The sequence below is a fragment of the Aquarana catesbeiana genome, linkage group LG03 (genome assembly GCF_042186555.1).
Source record: "Aquarana catesbeiana isolate 2022-GZ linkage group LG03, ASM4218655v1, whole genome shotgun sequence".
In the NCBI taxonomy this organism is placed as follows: domain Eukaryota; kingdom Metazoa; phylum Chordata; class Amphibia; order Anura; family Ranidae; genus Aquarana; species Aquarana catesbeiana.
The window spans coordinates 98,446,521-98,460,463 of record NC_133326.1 but is presented as its reverse complement, the minus strand read 5'-3'; the positions used below and the strand labels follow the sequence as shown (position 1 = coordinate 98,460,463).

General features: G+C 40.9%; 1 protein-coding gene across 2 annotated transcripts in view; it reads left to right on the top strand.

Annotated features, from left to right (window-relative positions):
- The window catches only part of APBA2 (amyloid beta precursor protein binding family A member 2), a 656,749-nt gene extending 651,038 nt beyond the window's left edge, over window positions 1-5,711 (top strand). Inside the window, exon 13 of one of the 2 annotated variants that reach the window (XM_073618863.1) lies at window positions 2,830-5,711. In XM_073618863.1, coding sequence (XP_073474964.1) covers window positions 2,830-2,901 — 72 coding nt within the window. In that variant the 3' untranslated portion in view covers window positions 2,902-5,711. The remainder of the gene's footprint in view (window positions 1-2,829) is intronic. The other variant, XM_073618862.1, reaches the window with a different exon arrangement.
- The last annotated feature ends 8,232 nt before the right edge of the window (window positions 5,712-13,943 follow it).

Here is a 13,943-nt window from a genome sequence, read left to right as displayed (position 1 = left end):
GTACCAGGTACGTGATTTTGCCTGCCCGTGCCGCTCTGTTGACGTATATAGACGTGAGGCGGTCGGCAAGTGGTTAAAGGGATAAAAGATGGGGAAGTATGCATGTGTTTATGTGTTGCTCTTACATACACTTTAAATATTGTGTAAAAAGGCTGTTTGATCTTGTCTTCTCTGATCCTCCCCTTCTTCCACTGTCCCCAAACCATATCCTGATAGAACGGAGCCTTGGAGGGAACTCTGCACATGCTCAGTTTGGTCTGCATTGCTAGAGAGTTTTTTTTATTTTTTCTTGGGAGGGTGCGTGTGATTGGCACAGGACCAGCACTGTCCAGACAGAGGGTCAGGGGTCTTGAATGAAAATTCCTCCTACAAGCTTTAACCAGACACTGATAGAAGTCACAAGACTGCTATATACAGCTGATGAGAAAAGGTATTTAGCAGTTTATATTTACCAAAATAATTTCTTTTGTACTGTGGGAGACCAGATATAGTGAATGCAGGGTCCTGGGTTTAGTAACACTTTAAGAGTGAGATGCTGGAAGGCTGGACCAGAGTTTATCACTATATACCTTTTATGTGACACCATTCTGCTGTAATTGCCTTTTTACACAGAAGCTTTTCTTGTGTTTCCTGTCTTAAACTGTTTTATAAAATTGTGGCAATCAGCAAATAAGCCTATATGAGATAACAGTATTTCTAGTGATGGGGAATAAAGCTTTGTGTGGTTATTGCCTTCAACAGGCCAATATGTCTAATGGTAACACCAATCCTACTGTAAGGTAATTGAGGTGGTACTCAGAGAGGCAGAGCATAAGTATCATACTTGTACTGGATGAATGAACAAATTGTACAGTTTAGTAACCATTAATGTAACAAATGCAAAAGTGTATATATATATATATATATATATATATATATATATATATATATATATATATATATATATATATATACAGTATCTCACAATAGTGGGTACACCCCTCACATTTTTTGTAAATATTTTATTACATCTTTTCATGTGACAACACTGAAGAAATGACACTTTGCTACAATGTAAAGTAGTGAGTGTACAGCTTGTATAACAGTGTAAATTTGCTGCACCCTCAAATTAACTCAAGACACAGCCATTAATGTCTAAACTGCTGGCAACAAAAGTGAGTACACCCCTAAGTGAAAATGTCCAAATTGGGCCAAAAGTGTCAATATTTTGTGTGGCCGCCATTATTTTCCAGCACTGCCTTAATCCCCTTGGGCATGGTGTTCACCAGAGCTTCACAGGATGCCACTGGAGTCCTCTTCCACTCCTCCATGACGACATTACGGAGCTGGTGGATGTTAGAGACCTTGCGTTCCTCCACCTTCCAGTTGAGGATGCCCCACAGATGCTCAATAGGGTTTAGGTCTGTAGACATGCTTGGCCAATCCATCACCTTTACCCTTAGCTTCTTGAACAAGGCAGTGGTCGTCTTGGAGGTGTGTTTGGGGTCGTTATCATGTTGGAATACTGCCCAGCGCCCAGTCTCCGAAGGGAGGGGATCATGCTCTGCTTCAGTATGTCACAGTACATGTTGGCATTCATGGTTCCCTCAATGAACTGTAGCTCCCCAGGGCCGGCAGCACTCACGCAGCCCCAGACCATGACACTCCCACCTCCATGCTTGACTGTAGGAAAGACACACTTGTCTTAGTACTCCTCACCTGGTTGTCGCCACACATGCTTGACATCGTCTGAACCAAATAAGTTTATATTGGTCTCATCAGACCATAGGACATGGCTCCAGTAATCTATGTCCTTACTCTGCTTGTCTTCAGCAAACTGTTTGCGGGCTTTCTTGTGAATCATCTTTAGAAGAGGCTTCCTTCTGGGATGACAGCCATGCAGACCAATTTGATGCAGTGTGCAGCGTATGGTCTGAGCATTGACAAGCTGAACCTCCACCCCTTCAACCTCTGCAGCAATGCTAGCAGCACTCATACCGCTACTTCCCAAATACAACCTCTGGCTATGACGCCGAGCACGTGCACTCAGTTTTTTTGGTTGTCCATGGCGAGGCCTGTTCTGAGTGGATCCTGTCCTGTTAAACCACTTTATGGTCTTGGCCACCGTGCTGCAGCTCAGTTTCAGGGTCTTGGCAATCTTCTTATAGCCTAGGCCATCTTTATGTAGAGCAACAATTCTTTTTTTTTTTCAGATCCTCAGAGAGTTCTTTGCCATGAGATGCCATGTTGAACTTCTAGTGACCAGTATGAGAGAGTGAGACTAATAACACCAAATTTAACACACCTGCTCCCCATTCACACCTGAGACCTTGTAACACTAATGAGTCACATAAAACCGGGGAGGGAAAATGGCTAATTGGGGCCAATTTGGACATTTTCACTTAGGGGTGTACTCACTTTTGTTGCCAGTGGTTTAGACATTAATGGCTGTGTGTTGAGTTATTTTGAGGGGACAGCAAATTTACACTGTTATACAAGCTGTACACTCACTACTTTACATTGTAGCAAAATGTAATTTCTTCAGTGTTGTCACATGAAAAGATATAATAAAATATTTTCAAAAATGTGAGGGGTGTACTCACTTTTGTGAGATACTGTATATATATATTTTTTAAATCATCCAAGTATGTATTTTTTTATACATCAAAATGTTTCTGTATTGTAAAAGTTTCTCTATCGCACATACAAAGACAGCAATTTGAGATGTGATTACATGGCTGGATTATCTGTAGGTAATAAAGAAAGGGAGGCTGAGTGAATGACTGCACCTGATGCTGGGCTGAATCCCGCTAACCTCAATTTCACTGGTCTTTCTTCTTTGTTTCACAGATTCACATGAAGACCATGCCAGCAGCGATGTTCAGACTTCTCACTGGGCAGGAAACCCCTCTTTACATATAACAATAAGCAGCCATAATGAAAACGCTTTACAATCCCGGATCAATACATCCACACATCAGAAGAGATACTGGACAGACATTTTGTATTTTGAACAAAGGAACAACAAATATCATCAGACTATTGCTTTTTTTGCCTTCTTATTTCTTTTTTTTTCTTTTTCTTTTTTTTTTGCTTCTTTCTTTTGCCAAAGTTCTGAGCGTGTTCATCAGCAACAAGGACGATTTGTAAATAACAAGATATTCTGGACTGATTCCTCTTCATGAATGATGACAAGGATATTTATTTGTTAGCGTACATGTAGTGTTTTAGTGTAAGTGCTGTATGTTACATTGGTGAGTGTGGGAAATCTGACATATTGGAAGATGGAAATACTGCACAGTGGATTCTGTAGGTCAGTGTAGGTCAGGCTATGGTCATGTGGAATGCTTGCGTAGGTTCCACTAAACACAGTCCCTACAAACTCAATATTTTCCATATCTCCACTACCATTTTTAACTAACTGTTTTTAAGTCATTCATATATGGTATGTGTATTTGTAATGGACCACTTTGGCCTTTATTTATTGAATGTGCACACTGCAGTAGCTCCATATGGACCAATCAGAAAAATTCTTTCATTGTTCTAAATGAGATGAAAGCTGGATGCTCTTAGTACATTATGGTTCTTTGTGCTAAGGCCTCAAGTCCCAGTTCTGTTTTCTTTGTCTTTACTGCCCTGGGAGTTTGTGGAAAAACACAACCATTAGTACTTCCAGCAACCTTATTTATAAAAGATATGTGCTCATCATCAAAGCTTGGGTAATTGGAATGTAGTCATGTATTAGAAACATAAATTCAGTTTTTCATGAGATGCCAGTGAATGTGCCGTGATAAAACTGCAACAGATGCAAGTGAATTTGCTGTGCTAACACTGTAAAGCATCATTTCTCATCCATTAAAAAATATATTGATTTGATTATAGATTTATATAGGCCAGACTGCAGAAATTAAATTTGCCCTTCATTGGAACTGTAGCTTTGGCAGCTAAGCATTACTAGTAACAACTAAGTTTCAGAAATATGCAGTAAAAAAGAGGCCATTTACGTACTCAAATGAAATCATGAACAGTGTTTTTTTTTTTTGCAACATCCCCATCACCCCTTATGATTGTGTCAGCTATTTATTCTGTCTTACATATTCAGCTTGATGAGCCATAACATATTCAAGCTTTAAATCTCAGTGATGTCTAAATGCTGTTTGCACTATTTTATGTGTCCATGTTCCTTGACATTTTACCATGCATTGCCTATATGACCCCATGAATTAAATGTACTGTCTACTGGGTGAATGGACACTTGATTCAGGTCTGGCTAAATTTAATATATGGGAATATTACAAAAATCATGCAAGACATGATTTGAAAAAAAAAAATAAATTCATGCGAGACAAGATTTTAATTTTTCATTTAAAATCTTGTGTAATGTCAGTGACAAAGCTGACTAGTGCAAGAAACTAAATCCTATTATTAGAACATCCTATGAGATATACTAAATGAGACTGTCTTTTATTTTACACTTAACATTGTAAAGTAAGGCTTGGAAGAGCAGATGGTTGGCAGCACGCAGCTCAAATGATCAACACAACTCAAATCTTCTGAGAGTTATCTCCAAAATAAATGTCATATGAACCAAAGAAATGTGTGGTGCTCAAGTAGACAGACATTTGAACAGATGCATATCATTTTTACATATCTACCGAACTGGCACTAGCACTTTCTGGTGTTTAGCCATGGTCACGTACCTACGACCAACTTGATATACTACAGAATCGCAAGACATGGAAATTCATAGTTGAGAACAAGAACACCTTTTTTTATCACATCTCTGACAATACAGACTCATGAATATGAATGATTCTGCAGAAGTAGGATAAGTAGCTACAGTAACTGACAACAACAGTGTCTGATTGCTTCAGAAATAAAGTACGAGTGCATCTCCATGCAGATTATAAACCTTTTTTTCCAGATGGATCAGAAAACAAATTGGATCACATGGTATAGGTGTGATTGTTTGTCATGTGTGTACATGTTTCATTCTGTCCGCATATGGATCTTGTTTATATTGTATATTCTCAAGATCTAACAGATGAGATTTTGCTTCCAGAACAATGTTTTAGAAGGGAGCGATTCTGTGAACAGATAGATTGTGTTCTTTGTTTTTTTTTTTTTTTTTTTTTTTTTTACTTTCTGCACAGGTCCTGTTGATGAAAGCAGGAGAGACAGTAAAGTTAAGCTTGCTTTCTTGTTTTGTTCAGTCAATGACAATTCATGACCATTAACAGTATTAGACGGTGTGCATCGTGACTCTGTATTTCATTAACAAAATAAATGTTGATCGGTGTTCTGAATTTTGGCTTAGACCTTAAATAGTTCACACTGTGACATAAAAAGCCTTACCATACAGTAACACAAACCTACTGTATTTCCAGGAAGTTGCATGCAGCCGCCAATGTAGGAAAGGAGTAATCTATCACTGTTAATAAATTTAATACAAATAAAAATCTGTTGCTTTGTTATTTAAGTCACTGATCATTGCACTGTATCGCCATCGAGAGCACAAAGCAGGCTTTTATAAGAAGACTGTCATGTATTTCAACTTATGTTAACATTTATCTGCAAATAACCTTATTTTTTTCATTAGCATTATATTTTGCATAATATCGAACAGAGCTTTTGTATCCTCTAAAGTGTGAGGTTTATTTAGTAGTTCAATAACATCTTTGCTTAAATTTGAAAAAAAAAAAAAAAAACGTGGATATTATACCAGAACCCAGATAAGGAGGGGCATTAGGAGCCAAAGCATCCCTATAATGATATATATACCCCCCACTTCCCAACATATACTAGTACTTATAAAGCATTTTCTGTAGTTTCTTTCATGGTAAGGGAGCCCATAAATTAAAGTTACAATACCCCCTTTAGTCAATGACTAATGTACTTTTAGAAGGCTGTGTTCAAGCAAATCTTGCATTTAAATAGAAGGTCTGCTTAGTCAATACTTGCCCCCTCCTCATTTACAGTATAATCACCATATAACAGCTGTGGAAAAATGGAAAAATAAAAAAAAAATGTTCAAAAAAAGAAAATATACTTACCCCATGATAACACCTAAGTAAGTATGACATCATGATTTGTATAGTGAGATCCTGGGAACTCTAAAGCCTCATACACATGGTATGATTGTTGGCCAACCGAGCATCTGATTTTTGTCAAAAGGGCACGTGCAAGGATCTTGTCTTGCATACTAACGTTACACAATTGTTGTGCCACAAACACGAACGTAATGACTTCTACTACTCTTGAGCGCCAACCTTTGGGCCCCTTCTGCTAATTTCATGTTTGGTGAGCATTGATTCCAAGCATGCATGTTGGTACTTTCGACTTGTGTGATGGATTTGTGTACTGACCATATGAAAATCTGATGTCAAAACATTGTCCACTGAAAATTTACTAGCCTGTCATCCAACATTTGTTGGCTGAAAGTTGGACAACAATTGGACAACAAAAGGAGCGTACTAACGGTAAGATTTTAGGACAACAGTCTGTCAACAGACAATCCCCTGCCAACAATCGTAACGTGTGTATGAGGCTTTAGGCTACTTTCACACTGGGGTGTGGGGGGGTGTTAGTGGTAAAGCCCTGCTGTTAAAGCGGCGCTTTTCGGCTGCTAGCGGGGCGCTTTTAACCCCCGTTAGCGGCCGAGGAAAGGGTTAAAAACGCCCATGTTGTTCTGCCTATTAATTTCAATGGCAGGGGTGGTTTAGGAGCAGTGTATACACCACTCCCGTACCGCCCCAAAGATGCTGCTTGCAGGATTTTTTTTCCGTCCTGCAAGCGAACTGCCCCAGTGTGAAAGCACTTGCGCTTTCACACTGGGGAGGCATGAGAGGCGCTTTTCAGACACTTTACAGGTGCTATTTTTAGAGCTAAAACGCCTGGAAAGCGCCCCATTGTGAAAGGGGTCTAAAGATCCCAGATTTCACAAGAATATGCTTCTGCACTGCCTTTCCAGGTTTTTACCTAAAGGACCATGATGCCACCTTCATTTGCGCAGAAGCTGGGGAAAGGTAATTATATATTGTATTTTCTAACTTTTCTCCACCTGTTTTTTGTTTTTTGTAGTGCGGTGATTATGCGGGCCAATATTCAATAAGTGGACCTTGTATTTAGGTGTAAAGTCCACTTTTCTTTGCATTACAGTTTCTATTCAGGAAGACATCATATTGTCACTATAAATATAAAGCTGCAAAAATGCCTGTAAACATTTGTTGTATAAAATACATATTGACTTATTTAGAAGAAAAGTGTAAAGTTAATAGAAGAACTGCAAAGTGCGTTAACTCAAAGAAGTCAGTTAGATTATAACTTACTGTAGTGAGATCAAGAAGCAATGATTTCTGCTGGTTGTTACTACTGAAAATGTTTTTGGATAGTCTGACATAATTAATTCATCGTAATTCAAATATGCTGTTCATGTTACGCCAAAGAAATAGCTTGATGCATGTTGCTATATACCATATCACATGACTCTGGTATGGTTATGAAATTGTTTATTGACCCCTGATCTCATTTTACCCCTGATATTTAAAGTGGAACAACACTGCATCTGCACACCACAAACCAAAAACACTATTTCATCTATTTTTTCTATTCAAAGCAAACTCAGGGCCATCTTAATAACATAATGGGCCCTTGGGCAAAGTAATGCACTAGGGCTTCTACCAGGGAGATGGTGACCTACGGCCGCTATGCACATGGTGGCATGGAGTGGGTATGGCTAAATAATGCTACATATTGGGTGTGGCTTTTTAGTCTGATTAGAAACAACAAATACAGACAACTAGGGAATTATCTCAAATTAAATTCACCACTATACACACTTCCCCATCCTCTCTACACACTGCCCCCCTTTCCATATACACTGACTCTTTTTCCCTGTACACACTGCTACCACTGCTTTTTGAAACTACCCCCCTCCCTGTACACACTGCCCCCCTGTCATAAATGCCTCTCCCAGCCTATCAGCGGCTTGTATTTATGTATGACTGTACACAGTATGGGGGGTCAGATTGGATAACATATTGACAGAATTGCATAGCATAGGGAGCTATAGTGACAGGATTGGATAGTATAGGGAGGTATAGTGACATGATTGGATAGTATAGGGAGATATAGTGACAGGATTAGGTAGTATAGAGAGGTATAGTGACAGGATTAGGTAGTATAGGGAGGTATAGTGACAGGATCGGGTAGTTTTGGGAGCTATAGTGACAGGATTGAATAGTATAGGGAGCTATAGTGACAGGATTGGCTAGTATAGGGAGGTATATTGACAGGATTGGAAAGTATAGGGAGGTGTAGTGACAGGATTGGATAGTATAGGGAGCTATAGTTAAAGGATTGGGTAGTATAGGGAACTATAGTGACAGGATTGGATAGTATAGGGAGCTATAGTGATAGGATTGGATAGTATAGGGAGGTATAGTGACATGATTGGATAGTATAGGGAGATATAGTGACAGGATTAGGTAGTATAGAGAGGTAAAGTGACAGGATTAGGTAGTATAGGGAGGTATAGTGACAGGATCGGGTAGTTTTGGGAGCTTTAGTGACAGGATTGAATAGTATAGGGAGCTATAGTGACAGGATTGGCTAGTATAGGGAGGTATATTGACAGGATTGGAAAGTATAGGGAGGTGTAGTGACAGGATTGGATAGTATAGGGAGCTATAGTTAAAGGATTGGGTAGTATAGGGAGCTATAGTGACAGGATTGGATAGTATAGGGAGCTATAGTGACAGGATTGGATAGTATAGGGAGGTATAGTGACAGGATTAGATAATATAGACAGGATTGGGTAGTATAGGGAGCTATAGTGATAGGATTGGATAGTATAGGGAGGTATAGTGACAGGATTGGATAGTATGGAAAGGTATAGTGACAGGATTGGATAGTATAGACAAGATTAGGTAGTATGGGGAGCTATAGTGACAGGATTGGATAGTATAGGGAGGTATAGTGACAGGATTAGATAGTATTGGGAGGTATAGTGACAGGATTGAATAGTATAGGGAGGTATAGTGACAGGATTGGATAGTATAGGGAGGTATAATGACAGGATTGGATAGTATAGGGAGGTATAATGACAGGATTGGATAGTATACATAGTTACATAGTTGGTGAGGTTGAAAAAAGACACAAGTCCATCAAGTCCAACCTATGTGTGTGATTATATGTCAGTATTACATTATATATCCCTGTATGTTGCAGTTGTTCAGGTGCTTATCTAATAGTTTTTTGAAACTATCAATGCTCCCCGCTGAGACCACCGCCTGTGGAAGGGAATTCCACATTCTTGCCGCTCTTACAGTAAAGAACCCACTGCGTAGTTTAAGGTTAAATCTCTTTTCTTCTAATTTTAATGAGTGGCCACGAGTCTTGTTAAACTCCCTTCTGCAAAAAAGTTTTATCCCTATTGTGGGGTCACCAGTACGGTATTTGTATATTGAAATCATATCCCCTCTCAAGCGTCTCTTCTCCAGAGAGAATAAGTTCAGTGCTCGCAACCTTTCATCATAACTAATATCCTCCAGACCCTTTATTAGCTTTGTTGCCCTTCTTTGTACTCGCTTCATTTCCAGTACATCCTTCCTGAGGACTGGTGCCCAGAACTTGACAGCATACTCTAGGTGCGGCCGGACCAGAGTCTTGTAGAGCGGGAGAATTATCATTTTATCTCTGGAGTTGATCCCCTTTTTAATGCATGCCAATATTCTGTTTGCTTTGTTAGCAGCAGCTTGGCATTGCATGTCATTGCTGAGCCTATCATCTACTATGACCCCCAGGTCCTTTTCCATCCTAGATTCCCCCAGAGATTCTCCCCCCAGTGTATAGATTGCATTCATATTTTTGCCACCCAAATGCATTATTTTACATTTTCTACATTGAACCTCATTTCCCATGTAGTCGCCCACCCCATTAATTTGTTCAGATCTTTTTGCAAGGTTTCCACATCCTGCGGAGAAGTTATTGCCCTGCTTAGCTTAGTATTAGAACCCTGGGGGACCCCACTACCCACCCCTGACCATTCCGAGTACTCCCCATTTATCACAACCCTCTGAACTCACCTTTGTAGCCAGTTTTCAATCCATGTACTCACCCTTTGGTCCATGCCAATAGACCTTATTTTGTACAGTAAACGTTTATGGGGGACTGTGTCAAATACTTTTGCAAAATCCAGATACACCACGTCTACGGGCCTTCCTTTATCTAGATGACAACTCAAATCCTCATAGAAGGTTAATAGATTGGTTTGGCAAGAACGATTTTTCATGATTCCTTGCTGATTACTGCTAATGATACCGTTCTCATTACTAAAATCTTGTATATAGTCCCTTATCATCCCCTCCAAGAGTTTACATACTATTGATGTTATGCTAACTGGTCTGTAATTCCCAGGAATGTATTTTGGGCCCTTTTTAAATATTGGTGCTAGATTGGCTTTTCTCCAATCAGCTGATACAATTCCAGTCAGTAGACTGTCAGTAAAAATTAGGAACAATGGTCTGGCAATTATTTGACTGAGTTCCTTAAGTACCCTCGGGTGCAAGCCATCTGGTCCCGGTGATTTATTAATGTTAAGGTTCCCAAGTCTAATTTTAATTCTGTCCTCTGTTAACCATGGAGGTGCTTCCTGTGATGTGTCATGAGGATAAACACTGTAGTTTCGGTTACTGAAGCCCCCCGATTCCCTTGTGAAGACTGAGGAGAAGAATAAATTCAATATCTTAGCCGTCTCCCCATCCTTTGTAACCAGATTACCTTCCTCATTCTCTATGGGGCCAATATGGTCTGTCCTCCCTTTTTTACTGTTTACATACTTAAAGAATTTCTTTAAGTTTTTTTTGCTCTCCTCCGCTGTGTCTTTCATGTTCTATCTCAGCCGTCCTTATTGCACCCTTACATTTCTTGTTGCATTCTTTATAAAGTCTGAATGCTGATGAGGATCCCTCAACCTTGTATTTTTTGAAGGTCTTCTCCTTTGCTTTTATATGCATTTTTACATTGGAGTTAAGCCATCCAGAACTTTTGTTCGCTTTTTTAAATTTATTACCCAATAGGATGCATTGGCTAATGCCCTTATTTAATATGCTCTTAAAGCAAACCCATCTGTCCTCGTGTTTTTTGTTCCTAATATTTTATCCCAATTTATGCCTTCTAGCAAGGTTCATCGTTTAGGGAAGTTGGCTCTTTTGAAATTCAGTATTCCCCTTATGTTTCCTATTTGTGTGATTTATACTGAAGCTAGTACACTTGGGAAGTATGACAAGAGGAGGACAGTGTAATGAGGGAGCACTGTGAAAGGAGGGGGGCAGTGTTACAGGAGGGGGGCAGTATGACAGGAGGGTATTGTGCCAAGGGGGCAGTGTGACAGGTGGGGGCAGTATGACAGGTGGGGGGAAGTGTGATGGGGAAATAGTATGACGTGGGAAGTGTGATAAAATAGGGGCTATGTGGCAGGTTGGGGGGGGGGGTAGTGTGACAGGTGATAGGTGAGGGCCAGTGTCACAGGTGACAGGTGGAGGGCCAGTGTCACAGGTGACAGGTGGGGGGCCAGTGTGACAGGTGGGGGCCAGTGTCACAGGAGACAGGTGGGGGGCCAGTGTCACAGGTGACAGGTGGGGGGCCAGTGTGACAGGTGGGGGGCCAGTGTCACAGGAGACAGGTGGGGGGCCAGTGTCACAGGAGACAGGTGGGGGGCCAGTGTCATAGGTGGGGGGGCCAGTGTCACAGGAGACAGGTGGGGGGCCAGTGTCACAGTTGACAGGTGGGGGGCCAGTTTGACAGGTGGGGGGCCAGTGTCACAGGAAACAGGTGGGGGACAGTGTGACAGGTGGGGGGCCAGTGTCACAGGTGACAGATGGGGGCCAGTGTGACAGGTGGGGGCCAGTGTGACAGGTGGGGGGCCAGTGTCACAGGAGACAGGTGGGAGGGCCAGTGTCACAGGAGACAGGTGGGGGCCAGTGTCACAGGAGTCAGGTGGGGGGCCAGTGTCACAGGTGACAGATGGGGGCCAGTGTGACAGGTGGGGGGGCAGTGTCACAGAAGACAAGTGGGGGTCCAGTGTCACAGGAGACAGGTGGGGGGCCAGTGTAACAGGAGACAGGTGGGGGGCCAGTGTGACAGGTGGGGGGGGCAGTGTCACAGGAGACAGGTGGGGGCCAGTGTGACAGGTGGGGCAGCTTACACATTTGCAGCTTACACATTTATTTGCAAATGTGTGCAAATGAAACCCCTGTTTTTAACGCAAACTGCTAGACAGGTTAATTCAGTTGGTTGCAGGCTGGCTGGCAAGTTGAGTTGGGAACTTTCTTTGGTTTTGTTTTGCAGAGGATTCATATAGTATTTACTTCCTGGAATCTCTCTGCCCTTACCCCAGGCATGCAGGCAAGAGGGTGTGCTTAGCTGAGAAAGCCCCACCTCCCCTCCTGAAAACTCCTGGGATGTATGACATCATTTACCTACACCTGAAAACTAGGAAATAAGAAATTAAAAAAAAAAGTTTAAAACAAGCATATGATATACTTTCCTATCTATTTACTAATGCTAGCAGCACAAAGCCCCATACACACTATTAGATTTTCTGCAGATTTTTGTCTTCAGATTTACCAAAACCATGTAGTGCAAGGGCCTGTCTGATTGCATACAAATTGAAACTCTTAAGGTTTGACCTCATATTATATGGTTTTGGTAAATCTGAAGACAAAAATCTGCAGAAAATCTAATAGTGTGTATGGGGTCAAGGATTAGAAATAATCGTTGTTGATTAAGAGTGTGAAGTTCCGCTTTAACTGCTTGCCGACCGTGGCAAAGGCAGGCGAATCGCGATGGTACATCTGCCCGTGGAGCCAAAGCGAGTGCCCGGCTGTCTCAATCACCGCCGGGCTCCCGGGCTGCTCGGGGCACACGAAGAACCGGGAGCTGTGTGTGTAAACACACAGTTTCCGGTTCTCTGAGGGGGGAACTGACAGATCGTCTATTCATACAGAGTATGAACAGGTGATCTGTTAATTTCCCTGCACACTCCACATCCCCCTTCAGTTAGAACACTTCCTAGGAAACACATTAACCCCTTCACTGCCCCCTAGTGTTAACCCCTTTACTGCCAGTGACATTTTTACAGTAATCAATGCATTTTTAATCGCACTGATCGCTGTATTAATGTCAATGGTCCCAAAAATGTGTCAAAATTGTGCGACATGTCCGCCATAATGTCGCAGTCACGATAGAAATATCTGATCGCCGCCATTACTAGTAAAAAAAAAAATTATTAATAAAAATGCCATAAAACTATCTCCTATTTTGTAGACGCTATAACTTTTGCGCAAACTAATTAATATACGCTTTTTGCGATTTTTTTTACCAAAAATATGTAGAAGAATACGTATCGGCCTAAACTGAGGAAGAAAAATGTTTTTTTATATATTTTTTGGGGATGTTTATTATAGCAAAAAGTAAAAAATAATGCGTTTTTTTCAAAATTGTCGCTCTTTTTTTGTTTATAGCGCAAAAAATAAAAACCGCAGAGGTGAACCAAAAGAAAGCTCTATTTGTGGGGAAGAAAGGACGTCAATTTTGTTTGGGAGCCATGTTGCACGACCGCGCAATTGTCAGTTAAAGCGACGCAGTACCCAGACGCAAAAAGTACTCTGGTCTTTGACCAGCCAAATGGTCCGGGGCTGAATCAGTTAACAGAGGTTCAAAAAGACAAATCCCCAATAGTTCTATAAATTTAATGACAGTATTAGGACAGTTATGTCTGGTTATTAAATTTGTAGTTTTGAGTTTGTATATTTGGGAGATTTTTTTCTGTCTGTATTGTATAGAAATCAAGCCCTTCTATTCATACCATGCTTGTTTTTCAATACTATTTCAAGTACATTGACATCAGTAGAACTAGTTAAAAAGACAAGGATGGACTGGGAAATGAGACACTCCAGCCTACA